This window comes from Lonchura striata, chromosome W, assembly GCF_050655825.1.
Source record: "Lonchura striata isolate lonStrDom1 chromosome W, ASM5065582v1, whole genome shotgun sequence".
NCBI classification, from domain to species: Eukaryota; Metazoa; Chordata; class Aves; order Passeriformes; family Estrildidae; genus Lonchura; species Lonchura striata.
In genome coordinates, this window is record NC_140743.1 from 1,896,065 (window position 1) to 1,913,776 (window position 17,712).

The following is a 17,712-nucleotide window of genomic DNA, read 5'->3' on the forward strand; positions in this document are numbered from 1 at the left end:
CCCCAGGACACAGTTGGCCCTCCTGGCTGCTGGGGCACTGCTGACTCATATTCAACTTGTTGTCAACCAGGACACCCAGTCCCATTCCATGGTGCTGCTTTCCAGCCTTTCATTCCTCAATCTGTCCATACATCCAGAGTTGCTCCATCCCAAGTGCAGAATCTGGCACTTGCCCTTGTTAAACTTCATATGGTTGGTGATTGCCCATTTCTTTAATTTCTTGAGGTCTCTCTGCAGGGCCTCTCTGCCTTTGACGGGGTCAACATCTCCTCCCAATTTTGTATAATCTGCAAATTTACTTTGCATCCCTTCAAGTCCTGTATTCAAGTCATTTATGAAAATGTTGAAAGAGCACAGGGCCTAAGATGGAGCCCTGTGGAACCCCAATAGTGACAGGTTTCCAGTCTGATGTCACCCCATTCACTGTAACCCTTTTAGCCCAACACATGAGCCAGTTGCTCACCCATCACATGATGTGTGAATGATGTGAAAATGAAGGAAAGATAAATAGGTACAGAAAAACAAAAAATAGCATTAATAAAGGAAAGTATAATTAAGGAAAGAGGGAGGGAACAGAGCAATACCTTGAACTGTGAAAGCAACTCATCTCCTACAGTCAGTGGACCTGGTTCATTTTCTCGAGTTTCAGCCCTCTTCAGGATTTCATCTATATCCATTTCCTGAAACAGAAGTTTCTCTTTACAACAAAACAATTCATATGTTTCTCTGTCCACCAAGTGTAGATGCACTGTTCCATTTACCTGAGGCTCCTCTTCTTCCCCTTCAGGTTCTTTAAAAAGTTCCTCAGCACCGAACTTCAAAATTGCTGATAACTCTTCCTTATTAAAAGGTGTTGAGCTGAAATACAGAAAGTTTCACATAAACACATTATCTTAGTGAACAGTTCCAATTTACTATAACCATGACTCAAATTTCCTTTTGTCTTAAAAAAAACCTAGTTTTAATATGCAAAAAATAAATGACATGGACAATATACTTTGCAGTCTTTACTTACATAACTCCTTACCACATATTTTTTGCCTTTTATTAACCAAGTGAAATGACTTGCATTTTTACTCAAATAGTCAGATATACTTAAGCATAAGGTAATATGAAAGAATAAACAAATATACCTGGATGGAGTAGAGCCTGTATATAGTACAGTTTTCCCTGTAGTGTCCATTCTCTGAATTACTAAGTGATCTAACACCATCTTTTTCTTGGCTCTTTCAAGAATGTCTTCTTCTACTGATGCTTTTGTGACTAGCCGATAAATATTAACCTATGTATATTACAAAAAAAGATTTTATTTGCCTGCTCACAAGTTACCCATGAAAAAATACACAGATGAAGTTAACAAAAAACCCTTGAGCAAAAACAGGGAGAATTAGCCATTATTATAAATTTAAATCTTATTGAACTAGTATTGCACATATGAAACCAGTCAATCATGTTATCACAGTCTCTATAGAAATTATATTTAAAAAACATTCTTAGACCTCTAAGTTTCTATGATTAAGCACAATCATGGCCACAAGGAAATGTGTTGTCTGATTATTACTTGAAGTATTCTGCAAGAAAGAAACCCAAAGAGAACTACAAAGTATTGAACAAAGCAAAATGGATGTGCCTGAAGTACAGCAGTTACTTTCTAGAATAATACAATGCCAATGAACATGGGACAAGTCCACAACTCTTCTCCTACCCATCTATATACTACAGCTGCTGTGCTATCTCCCTGTATAGGGAGATTTAAAATATATTTAAAAGGCAAATAATGAATACTAACATTTTTAGATATTTTTAGCAAGTATTAGTTATTCTCAAAATACATGAGGACTGTGATGGGCCAGACAGACAGCTTATGGCTAACATAATGAATTCCTCCTTCAGGTTTGGTACTTAAAAGACAAGCACATGTACCTGTTTCTTCTGTCCAATCCTATGAGCTCTAGCCTGTGCCTGCAGATCATTCTGTGGATTCCAATCAGAATCAAATATAACTACAGTGTCAGCAGATGCTAAGTTTATACCTAATCCTCCAGCTCTGGTAGACAGCAAAAAGCAGAAGTCCTGAAATTATAAAAGAATAAATAGCTTTATATATATTAGCTATAATATTCCTTTAAAGAACCAATATGACACTTCTTTATATGCTCTGTGGAACAGACTATGAACTCATATATTTCTTTAAGTATATCATAAACATTTGTTAGGCTTGTAATACAAGAAGTTGTTTGTTATGTCTAGAGCCAGTGGATTTCTATTTGAATAGAATAGACTAGACTATTTTGGTTGGAAGATAATGTCAACGATGATCCAGTCCAACTGCCTGATCACTTCAAGGCTGACCAAAAGTTAAAGCATGTTATTAAAGGCATTGTCCAAATGCCTCTTAAACACTGACACGCTTGGAGCATCAACCAACTCTCTAGGAAGCCTGTTCCAGTGTCTGACTAACCTCTCAGTAAAGAAATGCTTCCTACTGTCAACTCTGAACCTCCCCTGTCCCAGCTTTGAACCACTCCCATACGTCCTGTCACTGGATTTTAGGGAGAAGAGCTCAGTACCTCCCTCTCCACTTCCCCTCCCCAGGAAGCTGTAGAGAGCCATGAGGTCACCTCTCAGCTTCCTTTTCTCCAAACTAGACAAACCCAGTGTCTTCAGCTGCTCCTCACAGGACATTCCTTCCAGCCCTTTCACCAGCTTGGTTGCCCTTCTCTGGATATATTCAAGGACTTTCACCTCCTTCTTAAGTTGTGGGGCCCACAATTGCACACAGTACTCAAGGTGAGGCCACATCAGCACTGAATACAGCAGGATCATCACCTCTTTTGACCAACTGGTTCTACTGTGTTTGATGCCCCCCAGGATGGGGTTTGCTCTCTTGGCTGCCAGGGCTCACTGCTGGCTTATACCGAGCCTGCTGCTGACCAGCACCCCCAGATCCCTTTCTGTAGGGCTGCTTTCCACACACTCTTCTTCCAATCTATACTTGTGCCCAGCATGACTCTATCCCAGGTACAGGATCTGGTATTTGGACTTGTTAAATTTCATGCCACTGATGACTGCCCAGTGTTCCAACCTATCTAGATCCCTCTGCAAGGCCTATTGTACCTCAAGAGCCAACAGCCCCTCCTAGTTTGGTATCATCAGCAAACTTACTAATGGTACATTCAACTCCTGCATCCAGATCATTGATAAAAATATTGAACAGGACTGACTGGCTTTAGAATTGAACCCTGAGGGATACCACTAGTGAAAAGTCACCAGGCAGATGTAGCTCCATTCACTACAAACCTTTGAGCTCTGCCCTTCCATCAGTTCTTCACCCAGCACATCATGAACCTGCTCATCCCACAGTTGGACAACTTGTCCAGAAGGACGCTGTGAGGGACAGTATCAATGGCCTTCATCTTCAACAAGTATCAGTCCACTGTTTTCTTTAGACCAGCTAGTATTTTTTTATAGGCAGTTAAGCACCATGCAGCCACACAATCACTTCTTGCCCACACCCCCAGTGGGACAGGGAAGAAGAAAGGAAGACTGAAAGCAGGGAAACTTGGGGGTTAAGATAAAAATTGTTTAATAAGCAAAGGAGAAGTGGAAAAAGAGAGAAAGAAAACAGAACAAGTGATGCAAATGCAATCTCTCGCCACCATCCCATAGGCAGAACTGATGCCCAGCCAATTCCCAAGCCAAAGATGGCTAATCTCCCTAAATCCCTTCCTCTACCTTTTTTTATTGCTGAGCATGATGTCATAAAGCATGGAATCTCTCTAGTTAGTTCAGGTCATGTGCCTGGTTATGTCTCCTCCCAACCTCTTGTGAACCACCCAATCTATTCACTGGAAGAGCAGAGAAACAGAGAAGGCCTTGATACTATGTAAACAATGTTCAGCAACAGCTAACACACTGGTGTGTTATTAGCATTGTTTTCATCACAAATCTAAAACACAGCACCATATGAGCTGCTATGAAAACAATTGACTCCAGTCCAGTCAGACCTTGTATAAGTATAAAGCAAACTGATATCAACTTCACTTGTGAACAGGTATTGGCTTTTCCATGGTTTAAAGGAAGCAGCACTCTAGAAGATGAACAAAAGCCACTTGGGGAGAAAAAAAACAAGCGAAACACTGCGAAAAAATACACCACCACCCCTTATTGTTAAAGCCTCATGTGTGCCCAAGTTAATATGTTTTTTGTAAAGAAAACGAAAGTATTCTGCTGGGGTCAATGCTCTTCAACATATTAATAAAGAATATGAAAATAAGATGGGCAATGAGGTGACAAAGATTGCAGATGATATGGAGTTATTCAGAGTCAACTACAAGGGACTACAGAAGGATCTTATGAGAAAGGCAATAAAAACCATATGAAACTAAAGATAAATAGGAAATAAATTTAAGTACAGTCAAAGCTAATAGAAGCCATTACTGCTAAGGAATGAGTCCTATGAGTCCTTGGAGTTATAAATATTTTTATGAATACTTTAACTCAGTATCAGAAAAAAAAAAAAGGCATGAAATGTATTATTAGGAAAGAAATAAAGAATAAAACAGGAAACAATTTTATTGCTGCACAACTCCATAATTTGTCTTCATTCTTGAATACCATGTGAAATTTGGATCCCCGTTCATCTTAAAAACTGTACAGTACAACTACAAGGATTCTAGAAAAAGGAAAATATGTCTGTACTAGAAATTTAAAACAGAACTAAATTCTGAATTTAAAAAATATCTGAAGTTTACATTATGAAGTTCTTCCTCCTCAACTATAACAAAAACATAAGTTCAGCAGCAACTGACAAATGCTATGCTTCTATTACTGAAAAACCCTGTCAATATAGGACAAAAGAGCTAAGATTATCAAAGGTATGGAATAAACCAGGAATCTTAAGTGGTACACAAACAGTGGTTAGAAATCAGTTCTTCAGTTTCTTCCACAGCAAGAATATAAGAGGCAACAAATAAAGATAACAGAAGCTAGATTTAAAGCAATTCAATATATTTTTTCTTTATGCAAGGATATATGTGACATTCACATTCTCTGGACAGAGAGACATAATTCTGTCTCTCAGGAGAAACACAGAGAGAAGAGAAAACAATCTTTATCTCTGCTCCTTTGTTTTCCCCATGTGGAATGTGGTATGGAGATTGTTTACCTAAAGTGATTGCTTGATTGGATTCTGGTAAAGGTTGTTTGGGTTCAATGACCATTTGGATCCAGCTGTGTCTCGGACTCTCAGCAGAGTCATGAGTTAGTAGTTAGTTAGATAAGTATGTAGAATAGGATTGTATCTCTTTAAATAGTATATTAATGTAATATAGTATAGTTTTAATAAAGCTATCCTTCAGCCTTCTGATCTGGAGCCAGACATCATAATTTCTTCCCGCATCTGGGGTTCACCGCATTTTTTACTATAGATATACACAACTTAATTCTGCCCATTGCTTAAGTAGGTATTTGATGTCAAAAACTTTTGTTCAAGTTCAGTGATCTGATAAAAACTGAAGGATTAAGTCCTACACAACAAATTAAATTCTTCAGTTTCTAAACAGCACTTAAAATTACTTTGCTAAAGAGCACTGAAAAAAATCTAAAAATGTAACGATGTAATTATATTAGTTATAAACACCATTTTCATAAATTCTGTGTTTCCTATTGAACCTCCTCTTAGCTTTTTAAAGTTTGGTTGTTTGGTTGGTTGAATTTGGGGATTTTTTCTTTTTTGTTGCATGGGTTGTAAACCTTATAGTCTCTGCAACATCAATGGAATTTCAACCTAATACATCCCTCACTTTATTCTATCTTCAGTTTTTGTGCAACATTTGTTATATTTCCTAGAAGAAAAAAAAATAAAGCTGAGTAGATTAAACAAACAACAACCACCTACTTATACCATACCTCTGAGCCTTCTGCATTAAAATGATCCAAGGCTTGTTTCCTCAATTCCCCTTTTATTGATCCATCAAGTCTCTAAAGAGATTGAATGATACAGTTAAAAAGGAACTCCTATTATAGTCTATCCGGAGCAACTTGAATTCTCAGTTGCCAAACCAATTGGGGGGGAATAAGAATAATGTAACACTTCCAATAAATCAGTTTAATTTCAAAATACTATTAGGCATATAGTAATTGTTAGTCTTTTACTGTACAGAAAAATTAAACTTTCATAAATCTTTCTACAAAAAGGACACTTTTTAAAAGATAAAATGGTAAAAATAAAGGCTTCTTGACTACTACCAGCAAAATTCTTACCTGAAAGGGAAACTGACGATACTTCAAATACTCTGCAAGGATGTCTAGCATCCTCACCATCTGAGAGAAAATCAGTACTCTGTTGCCACGTTCTCGTAGACGAATCAGTAGCTTGTCAAGAAGGATTAGTTTTCCACTGCTACGTATTAAATGCTACAAGACAAGAAAGCATGTATCGCAAAGTAAGTTCACCTCAACACTAACATACACTGCAGATGGTTAGACATTCATTAAGTGAACATGAAAGTTGTATAAGCATTTAGTCAGTCCTGATCTTGTAAAAACTCATTATAAAAGCTTTAAGCGCTCTAACTGAAATCAACAGAGGTACCAACTAGCATGTTTTTCAAATAAATGCATTTCTCAGCTCTGGCTCATAAACCAGCATCTAAACATTTCATTAAAATGTTCAGCAAATACACTGTGCTATGAGTTAGAGCAGTTACAGTGCAGACTCAAATTCTCTTCCACGAAATAAACAACGAGATTACCTGACCACCTTAGCACTACTTACTCCTCACTTTCTGTCTTTTGAACAGACCTAAGCATTGCTACTTGATCCTCTAAGTATTTTTAAACAATGCCTAATCATTCAAGTTTTTCTGACAAGAAAAAAGTGAGAGGAATCCTGCTAATAGAAGTCAACATGCTTTAGCTGGGTTACGATGTTCAGCCTTCTCAGCTCCAGTCAAAACAATTAGAACAGAAACTCAGGTGGCATGCTGAATTTAACGTTGAAATCATTTGGCCTCTAGCTGAAGAGGCTCAGGATAGAATTTTGGGGAGTAAAAAATTGGGAATTAGGTGCTTTTATTTTTTAAGCCAGAAATGAGAAGGATGTATCATTCATAATTAGAGGTAACAAAGTTTAATCAGATGAGCCAAGGAAATCATTGTTACAAGTAAGCAATTAATAGCAATAATGGCTGAACGGTTCTGAAGAGATTAATTATAAATTTGAGTAGTTAGCGTATGCCAAGTTGTAAACATCCTTTAGCTTTGAAAATAATTTTGTAATATAAAATAGCTTGTGCAGTGACAACTTGTGATTTCAATCAAGTAGTTTTGGGAAAGTTTCTACATTATAAACTTCAAAGTTTACAGAAAAAAAACCTTGCTCTTTCAAAACATTTATGGTGTTATAAACTGCATCAATTATAACAGTCCTTTTATTTGTTGCTGTGGTTCTCAACAATTTTAGTACAAAGATTAGTTAACCTTTACAAAAAACCCAAACTATAAACCCACAACACAATCACAGACCATCTTTGGTAGTGATGCTATAATTGCTTTCATTTATAACAACAAAACAAATAGACTAAGCTTAAAGAGATTCAGCAGATTACTTTCTGCTATCACATGGATTGTTGGTGTACCACTGCCAATCACATACATTTGCATTTATATTCAATTTATCTGTTTATTTAACTGTTTTGTTTTATTTTATTCTGGGTTTAAAGTAGGTCTTCAGTTTATTTAGTCTGAAAATGCAGACTATTTCAAACTATTTCCTTTTTTATTTTGATCATAATTCAAGCCAAGGATATTCTATTTAGTACTGCTCTCTCAATTATTCAGTTCCAGTTAAGAAAAAAACAGAAAGGCAATCAATTTACTTACCTGTAAAACCCAGGATGCACATTTGATAGAGAATTCAGTCTTTCTTAACATAATTTAATAAGAACAAATAAATTGACAGAACACTATACAATTATTGCATGCATATTAGAGATATAAAATCACTTAACTTTTTTTTTAAAGGTATTACCTGTAAGGCTTCCTGTTTATTATAGAATTCATTATCATCTGGTGGTTTAATGAGGTAGCAATGGTTACAGCACTTCTTGAGTTCCATCATAATGTTCAAAAAGCCCGAGGTACTGCCTTTTGAACCTTTACTCAGGGCTTTATAATTCCTGGTTAAAATCCACCTATGATACAGAATGTGCACAATGGAAGTAATTTCTAAAAAATTGTGGAAATATGAAGGATGTAAGCTCTCAAAATATTAGCTAAAACTGCATTATGAAAATTATTACACTTCAGTAATTTTTATATAGAGATGTCATTAAAATAGCAGGAATTAAAAAGTGTCACTACTTACTTGTAATATTGCTTCTGCAATGCACTCATTTCCATCCTCAAAATTTGTTCAACCTTGGCAGGTAAAGACTTTTCTACATCTTTTTTAACTCTTCTGAGTAAAAATGGTTCAAGTTCTTTGTGAAGACTTGCATAACCAAACTCTCTCCCTTTGCCATGCTCCTCTTCAAAATCTTCCCAAGAAGAAAACCTTCAACATAGAAAGAATAAAGGTAAGATAATGACATACCATGAACACAGACACACAAAGACCATAAATACACCATGTGCACAAACACAAATAGACTTCTTCACTACTCCCCTCTGTTTTATTAATAAGTTTCTGAATTTACACCTCACAAGAAATTCCAAATATTTTGTCTGCAAATAGAAGAATAGAAATTAACAAACTTTCGCAGAATGAAAATTCAAAATGAAGTCCTGAATTTTAATTTCTTCAGTGAAAATACAACATTTTACTTTTCTGCATGGAAACACAGGTAGAAGGATATAGAAATTCAATTATATTTCTCAAGAGCAGCATGAAAATTAGTTGTATAGCTGGAGGAAGTGCAAGAGAATAGACCACATACCTTTTGCAGCTTGTATGGACTAGCTGAAATGTGATTATCCTCTGATATGTGCTAACAGACTGAGAATGCACTTTGTGATCAAATGAAGAATAGGTGCCAGACAACAAACTTAGTTGCTTTGTTTGTAAGGTTCTGAAGAAGTCAATGCAATGCATAGCACCAAAATTAATTGGAGCTAAAATTCTTTGTATTTACAAGATATTTGAAAGGAAGATGTGCTCTTATTTATTCTAAATATAAACAGAGGTCTGTATAGAATAATGTCAACCTATTCTATGCAAATCGTAAGGGGAAATTGGCTGCCTGAATCATAGAATCATGGAATGTCCTGAGTTGGAAGAGACCCACAAAGATAATCCAAGTCCAACTCCTGGCCTTGCACAGGACTACCCCAAGAATCACACCATGTGCCTGAATGAATTACTGGATATTGGGCATTGAGGTTTTCATTCATGGTGCTAACACAGAAAAGATGAGATCCTCAGCTCCATTCTATTTCCCTACAGCAAATCCATATGATTTTCCTTTTAAATTAAGATGAAACATGTTTTCAAGGTTTTGAGCCATACATCAATCCATCCTTTTTCTGAACTGCCAAAACAGAAAAAGTGACAGCTGCTACCAAACCAATTTATCCAGAGCAGCATGAAAAATATGTGCATCTATTTTATAAAAAAATATTAAAACTATTTCACAATGCAATTCTTTATTGATTCTCCAATCACTACAATACTCCCCCCCCTCCAACACCAACAAAACCCCCCCATCACATTTCTTACTTTTCTGGCATGATGAAGTGCAGCAAAGACCAAAGCTCTTTAAGGGAGTTTTGCAGAGGGGTTCCAGTAATAAGAAGACGATGATTAGACTTAAAGTCTATTAAAGTCTTGTACAGAAGTGAATCGTCATTTTTTAAACGATGAGCTTCATCAACTCCTATAAATACCCAATTCAGACCACCAAGGAATGACTTCAAGAAATTGGGGAGAGGGAAAGACATTATACGAGTTAATATATTATGCAATGTCTGACATTTTACATGAGGTTATATATACACCATCACTCCTTTTATTTTAATAAAAAAGGACACCTATATGTTTTTTATATTAATTAGGGTTTTTTTGTTTGCTAGATTCAACAAAAGGCTATGCAGGCATCCCAAGATTAAAAGAAAGTGTAAACCAAGTTTATACTACAGGTGAGGAAGAAGACAAAAAGCTGATCTTTACATTTTCAATTGACAAAATATCCCAACATAAATCCACTATTGACTCCCTTCTTTTCAGCATGTACAAACAAATTAAATAGAAAGTCAGCAAGCAGAACTTTTTTACTATAATTATCATATGCTGTTAAGTTTAACAATAACTTTATATGCTACCATCAGGAAGAGAGTAGTAATATAAATATATGTAATACTGCACACACAAATACAAAGAAAAAACATGAGATTTCAGAGTCGTGAATCACAGGTGTTTGGAGCTATGGACTGGTTTGTTTTTTCAGTTCCTGGATGACTAACAGGAAAATAGTGATTTTGAGATGCAAAGAAATTACTACAGCAATGTTGTTGCCACATGAAGAATTTCTTGCAGTTGGTGGGTTAATACAATGCTTATTCTTCAAAAAACATTGGCCTATGGAACCACACAATGCTTATTCTGTAGGAAGAAGAGCTGGAAAACAACCAGTCCAGTTGTGCCAACTTTTACTAGTTCACCAGGTGGTCAGGTATGACAAAGAGCCCCAGAACAGAACACATGCATAAAGGGGAGGGAACGTATATTAATGACTTCAGGGAAATGATTATCATATGTATGATTCTTCTGGGAAAACCTATGAATATGTATGTAAAATATAGCATATAAACAGGAAATTTCCTGTACTTAGTATGTATTTCAGAGGAGATATCCCCTCATGCATTCAGCCAAATATAGAATGTTTGCTTTTTCATGCTACATTGGTGTTATGGAATTTTATTTTTACAGATTTTGGTAACAATGTAAAGCACAAGCAAACTGAAGAAAAATAAGTTTTACCCACTTGATATGTGGGTTAAGGGAGGGGGCAGAAAGTCTAACCACACATACATAAAATCTAAAAGTGCTTAAAGAAAACAACCTTCATACTTCCAAAAGTAAAGTTGTCATACTCCCCCATTCATTTAACAGCCCAGAACCTAAATATGTGCCAACTCTAAAGGAATTTTACATTGTACATATTATTTGTATCTCCCTGAAGAAGTAAGGGTCATTACCTTATCCTTCAGCAAAATTTCATAAGTTGTTAGAAGTATATTAAATTTTAATCGCTTGGTCTGTGGATGCATCCATTCATGAGTTCTTATCTACAAGAAGAATCAAGCAAAGTATAAGCTAGAGAAAAATAGTCTTATTGATCAGGATGACTTCAGGTACTATAGCAACATAGATGTTAAGTGACATACAAGAATCTGATCATGAACAAGGAACATAACATGTGAAGCTTTTTTACTTAAAGTTATTAAACAGTGGTGGTGGGGTGTTTGTCAGCTTTTGTTTGGTTGGGGTTTTTTGTGTATTTCTTTGTGTGTTTTGGGTTTTTGTTTGGGTTTTTTGTTTGTTTTTAAACTTTAATGGATAAGGTTCCTTATAGTCTTCCTTTCAGGAAACAAATTAAGATTATGCCCGTTTGGCTTAAATATTTATTTTATGCACCTAAATAATCGCATGACAAAAGACCATTTATTTTCAAATGCAAGGTTGTATTTTTAATCCTTTTTATTATTAAGCAAGAATTAAATTTTTCACATTCACTCATATCAGATCAAAATTTATGCTTTTAATTTGCATTTTAACCACATGCAATGTTTCAAATAATTATTTGCTCATTCCGAATCAAAATATTGGAGATTAGCATAAGACAGAAACATGAAGTGAGTCTTATTTACTGCTAATATTTCCAATGATACAAATAAATACTCACCATATTTCTGCTAGTTATATCTCCTAAGTAAACCACAGCATTCATCTGAGGAGCCCAAGTTTGAATCTCTCTTTGCCAAGATGTCAAGGTAGAAAGTGGCACGACTAGCAAGAAAGGCCCATACAGTTGATGTTCGTGAAACAGGTAGTTCAGAAAAGAAATTGTTTGTATTGTTTTACCCAGACCCATTTCATCTGCAAGAATACAACTATTGCCTCTAAAAAAAAAACAAACAAACAAAATTAATAAATGCTTTCAAGTTAAAACCAGCAAGACTAATTTAAGACTACTTACTTGCACCATGAGTGGGCAAGCCAGTTCAGTCCATTTAACTGATAATCTCTTAACTCTAAACCTTCATGTCCTCCAATATAAGATGGTTGCTTCTTTAGTGCAACAAACCTCGGCCTCTGTTTTAGAATCTGTCAAAAGCAAATTGAGCATCAGTCCTACTACTAAGTGAAGTTACCGATATATCTTCTTATAGAAACAAAGTAGCTGTATGATTCTGTTTGGTCACCAAGTTTAGTCTTTATTCATGACAAACATCTAAGCCATATAACAATATCCACCCATTTGCAAGCTAAAATTAGTTTGCTGATCTAAATTCCACAACAGAAATTACAAGAACTCATTCACAAAGGTTACTTTTAAAACAAATTAAGGTAATAAACAATTTCATCTTTGAATGGCAATAAAATAAGTAGGAGCAAATACAGACTCATAGAATGGGTTGGGTTGGAAGGGACCTTAAAGAACACCTAGTTCCAACCCCCCCGCCATGGGCATGGACACCAAAGTCTATTCTTAATAGTAATACTTCCTACATATATAAATATATCTATCACTATTATTGTTATGGACAGCATTCAAAAATATTTTATAATATGTATTTTTGAATGCATAAAATAGACCAGCTTTAAAAAAATTATTGTGACTGTATAAATCCATTGAAATTACACACTCACCTTGCAGTCCTTAAATGGAGTAGTCTTGGATTGGTTTCTGCTAAAATACTCATCAATACACGTCTGAAATTTTTTGGCAATGAGAGCACCATCTTCCCAGCTACATTCTGAGTAAGGCAGACCTTGCCATTTGCAATAGTAATCTGGATAACCAGCTGCTGATTTCTGATTTGAATGAGCTGCAGAAATGCATCAGAGATACCAGATCAGTATTTTTTTTCTGTATTTTAAGAAAGCACTCATTTTAGGTGATAAGACAGCATGAACTAGTTTCACAGCAAAGACAGTATGATAATTTTTTTCCTCATCAAAGATTTGGTTTTGCCTTAAGCTGCTAGGGATATTAATAACATAAATTTCTTAACTATAAATTCAACATGCAAGCAATAAACTTGTAATATTCTCAAGACTGTTTTCTATCTGGAAGTTTGTCACGTACCAATTATTCTCTCCACTATTTGATACTGTTTATGTAGATCATCTGTAAGTTCCTGCTGGCAGTTATAATATTCCACATCTTCTGGAGAAGCATTTTTCAGCCTGAAATGGGAATTCATTTGCAGCACTTACTATATTGTGCAGTTCTAAAATTAAGAAAATCTGGCAATTTTAAAGCTCTGAATGTAAGCACCATAGGAATGCTGCTTAGAGAACTTCTTTGGAGAAGCTACAACTCTGGAATTCTTGCTATAAAAGTGTTGCATCTGGCCTACGTATGTTATCACTGATGACTGAGGAAGCTTATAAAGAGAAACTACTATCAGCTATATCTTATACTAGTCATGCAGATAATTTACAGTATCTGTTCTCAATACAGTTAATGTACTTCACATAGCATTTTCACAGAAGAGCACAGATGACTCACTAGAAGAATCTATCTTAGGAGTCACTAAAAATTCCACTACTGTTCATAGACTATATTAAACATACTCATAAACTGGAATACCATAACATAGCACTAAAATGTAAGGAATTTTTAAATTTCTTGGTTCTGAGGCTTTGACAGAAGTTTGAGCAAGAAAACTACATGCTGTAATGTTTTGAGTGTTTTAGCCATTTCTGGTATTTTTTAATCTCTGCAGCAATTCCCAAAGAACTCTGATCAAAATACAATCAATGACAAAATTAGTAAAAGTTAAGATTTAAAACAAAACCAGAAAACCCACCACTCATCTTGTTAAAACTTTGTTTATAACACATATATTAAAATCTAGGTGCAGAAGCTGCTTCCTTAAAGCCCTGATTTGACAAGACGTGTGAGTATTGTCACGTGCTCAAGTAAAGTTGGTGTGCTCAGAATCTTACAGGATCATAAGGTGTTAGGAAAGCTTCAACTTTAGAGCTTTTGTCTTCCTGTTGTACAGGCACTTAAAAACATCTATATTGTTACAAAAATATGCAACATGTAAATCGTTATAAAAATACTCACCAGCGTTTTGTTTCCTGATCCTTTTTCTTGTAGTTGTCCAGTTTCTTCATTCCTTTAACATTTTGTTGCTTTAGTGTTTCCTCAGTTTCCCATGTATTATGGATGTGTGACCAGCCTTTCCATTTAATAAGATACTGTATTTCTCCTGGCTCCTTTGACTTTTCAAACCCAGTATTTGGGTCACCATCTGCCTCAACTGCATAGATGGTGGTTGCAGCACCAGTGGCTAATAAAGAAACCATACCATAAGGCTTGATGCACTGTCATAAATTAACCAGTAAAAAAACACACTGCAGAAAGCAATTTGTGATGCTCTTATATGAAGATGCAACTTGATTAATTATATCTACAACACTTATGTAAGTCTTCTTATTTGAAGAATTATGATGTAGCTATATTAACACATGCACAAATATACCAACAAGATTCAAAAAAAGCAACCAAAAAACACTACATCTAACCTATAGTATCTCTTCTCATGAGAATTTTCTTAGCATTCTTAAGTCTTTCTAATGATCCTGAGAGAATGCTCCACTAATAATGCTTGCTGTCATCTTTGCTATGTTCTTCTCATCTCTGAGAATATAAGATATTGAGAATTGTGCTTAATCAGCCTTGAGACTTTAGTAGTCTACTATTCAATTATTACTATGGATGCCATAAATAAAATTTACAGAATCAAAGAGTGGTTGAGGTTAGATGGGCCTTCTGGAGGTCATTGGTCCAACCTCTATACTCAAAAAAGGTCACCTAGAACCAGTTGCCAAGACCATGCCCAGATAGCTTCTGAATATCTCCAAGGAGGGAAACTACACCATCTCTCTGGTCAACTCCAACACGCAACCTGGTAATAACAGATGAGTAGAAGGATAAGGTACTCAACAACTTTTTTTCTTCAGTCAAGGCAGGAACTGAGGAGGCAAAGTCTCTCCTACTGCAAGTGAAGATCAGGTTCGATACCACCTGAGGAATCTGAACATAAATAAGATTTTGGGACCTGATGAGATGTACCCCAGAGTCCTGAGGGAATTGGCTGATGTAGTTGCCAAGCAATTCTCCATGATATTCAAAAAGTCATGGCAGCCAGGTGAAGTCCCAGGTAACTGGGAAAAGGGAAACATTGCACCCATCTTTAAAAAGAGTAGAAAGGAGGTGCCTGGAAACTACCAACCTGTCAGCCTCACCTCTGTGCCCTGGAAGATCACGGAACAGATCCTCCTAGAAGCTGTGTTAAGGCACATGGAGGACAGGGACGTGATTTGGGACAACCAGCATGGCTTCACAAAGGGCAAGTCCTGCCTGATCAACCTAGTGGCCTTCTATGATGGAGTGACTCCATCAGGGGACAAGGGAAGGGCTACAGATGTCATTTATCTGGACTTCTGTACAGCCTTTGACACAGTCTCCTGCAACATCCTTCTCTCTAAATTGGTGGACTATTTCATGGATAAGGAATTGGTTCCATATCTGGATGGAGATCAGTGATGAGTGGTGTCCCTCAGGGGTCCATATTGGGACCAATGTTATTTAATATCTTCATCAATGACATAGATTGCGGGAAGGACATGCTCCGCATGGTGTGGGTGGAGGGAAGCAGAGATCTCGGAAGCTTGCTCTTGGGGAAAGAGGTTTATTGGGGGTCCAGGAAGGCCCGAGCCTCATGCTCTCAGGCGTAGCACGTGGCCGGGTTTAAGAGGGTGGGGGAGGGGAGAGACAAAAGGAGGGTTTAGGAGAGGGGAAGCCCCAAGAGGGGAGGGAGAGGTTCTAAGAGAGGGGGAGAGGTCCAAGAGGGGGAAGGAGTTCCAAGAGGCCACATGGCCCCTTGGAGCCCCCTTATCAGGGGCTCCTAGGTGGGCTGGGACAAGGCATGGGCCAATGGGGTTACAGACACTAATGTTTTAGGGGCAGGTACAGAGGTATGGGATGAGCCATACATCTTTTGGGGGGTGGGATGGAACAGTCCATTTCACTCCAGGATTCATCCAAGGGCAGAAGTGACATCCGGCTAGCTGAGAGAACAATCATATCTATCTATCATCTGCAACAATAGATGAAGTGATTGAGTGCACCCTCAGCAAGTTTACAGACAACACCTAGCTGAGTGGTGCCGTTGACACATCTGAAGGATGGGTTACATCCAGAGGGGTGCCATCCAAAGGGATCTGGAGAAGCTCAAGAAGTGGGCCCATGGGAATCTCATGAGGTTCAACAAGGCCAAGTGCAAGGTCTGGCACCTGAGTTGACGCAATCCCTGGTATCAATACAGGCTGGGGGATGAAGGGATTGAGAGCAGCGCTGTGGAGAAGGACTTGGGAGTACTGGTAGATAAAAGGCTGGACATAAGCCAGCAATGTTCTATCAGAACCCAAAAAGCCAACCATATCCTGGGCTGCATCAAAAGAAGCATGGCCAATGGGTCGAGGGATGTGATTCTGCCCCTCTGTTCCCTGCTGGTGATACCCCACCTGGAGTATTGCGTCCAGTTCTGGAGTCCTCAGAACAAGAAATACACAGACCTGTTGGAGCATATCCAGAAGAGAGTCATGAAAATGATCAGAGGGCTGGAGCACCTCTCCTATGACAACAGGCTGAGAGTTGGGGTTGATCAGCATGGATAAGACTCCACCTTATTGTGGTCTTTCAATACTTAAAGGGGACTTATAAAAAAGAAGATAGGGACAACCTTTTTAGTAGGGCATTCTGCTTTTAGCTGGGATAGAAATAATTTTCCTTATAGTAGACAGTATGGGGCTATGTTTTGAATTTGTGATAGAAACAGTGTTGATATATCAGGGATGTTTTAGTTATTGTTGAGCAGGGCTTACACAGAGTCAAGGCCTTTGCTGCTTCTCATACCACCTCACCAGGGAGTAGGCTGTGGGTGCACAAGAAGTTGAGAGAGGCGGCTTGTTTTCCCAAGTAACCATTATGCATGATGGGCCCCTGCTTTCCTGGCTATGGCTGAACATCTGCTTGCCAATGGAAAGTAGTGAATGAATTGCTTGCTTTGCTTTGCTTATGTGTGCAGTTTTTACTTTCCCTATTAAACTGCTTTTATCTCAACCCATTAATTTTCTTACCTTTTTATTTTTTCTGATACTCTCCCCCATTCCACAGGGGAAGATGAGTGAGCAGCTGTGTGGGGCTTAGTTGCATAGGGCCTGTTGCCGTAGGACAAGGGCTAATGGTTTTAAACTAAAAGAAGGGAGATTTAGACTAGATATAAGGAAGAATTTTTTTTTATTACAAGGGCAGTGAAACACTGGCATGGGTTGCCCAAAGAGGTGGTAGATGCCCCATCCCTGGAAACATTTAAGGTCAGGTTGAACAGGGCTCTGAGCAATCTGATCTAGTTGAAGATGTCCCTGCTCATTGCAGGGGGATGGGAGTAAATGAACTTTGAACATCTTTT

The 17,712-nt window shown here is 37.3% G+C and overlaps 1 protein-coding gene across 3 annotated transcripts in view; it reads right to left on the bottom strand.

The window, feature by feature from the left end:
• Positions 1–17,712, bottom strand: part of LOC146762980 (ATP-dependent chromatin remodeler CHD1-like) — a 110,889-nt gene that overhangs the window by 22,477 nt on the left and 70,700 nt on the right. For all 3 annotated transcript variants that reach the window (XM_085571298.1, XM_085571297.1, XM_085571296.1), the window contains exons 8-22: positions 14,301–14,526; positions 13,311–13,411; positions 12,872–13,050; positions 12,198–12,325; positions 11,904–12,120; positions 11,197–11,286; positions 9,719–9,909; positions 8,369–8,557; positions 8,033–8,195; positions 6,265–6,417; positions 5,911–5,982; positions 1,924–2,073; positions 1,134–1,282; positions 762–858; positions 585–680 (exon numbers count right to left, since the gene is read on the bottom strand). In XM_085571298.1, the coding sequence (XP_085427424.1) occupies positions 585–680; positions 762–858; positions 1,134–1,282; positions 1,924–2,073; positions 5,911–5,982; positions 6,265–6,417; positions 8,033–8,195; positions 8,369–8,557; positions 9,719–9,909; positions 11,197–11,286; positions 11,904–12,120; positions 12,198–12,325; positions 12,872–13,050; positions 13,311–13,411; positions 14,301–14,526 (2,201 nt within the window). The remainder of the gene's footprint in view (positions 1–584; positions 681–761; positions 859–1,133; positions 1,283–1,923; positions 2,074–5,910; positions 5,983–6,264; positions 6,418–8,032; positions 8,196–8,368; positions 8,558–9,718; positions 9,910–11,196; positions 11,287–11,903; positions 12,121–12,197; positions 12,326–12,871; positions 13,051–13,310; positions 13,412–14,300; positions 14,527–17,712) is intronic.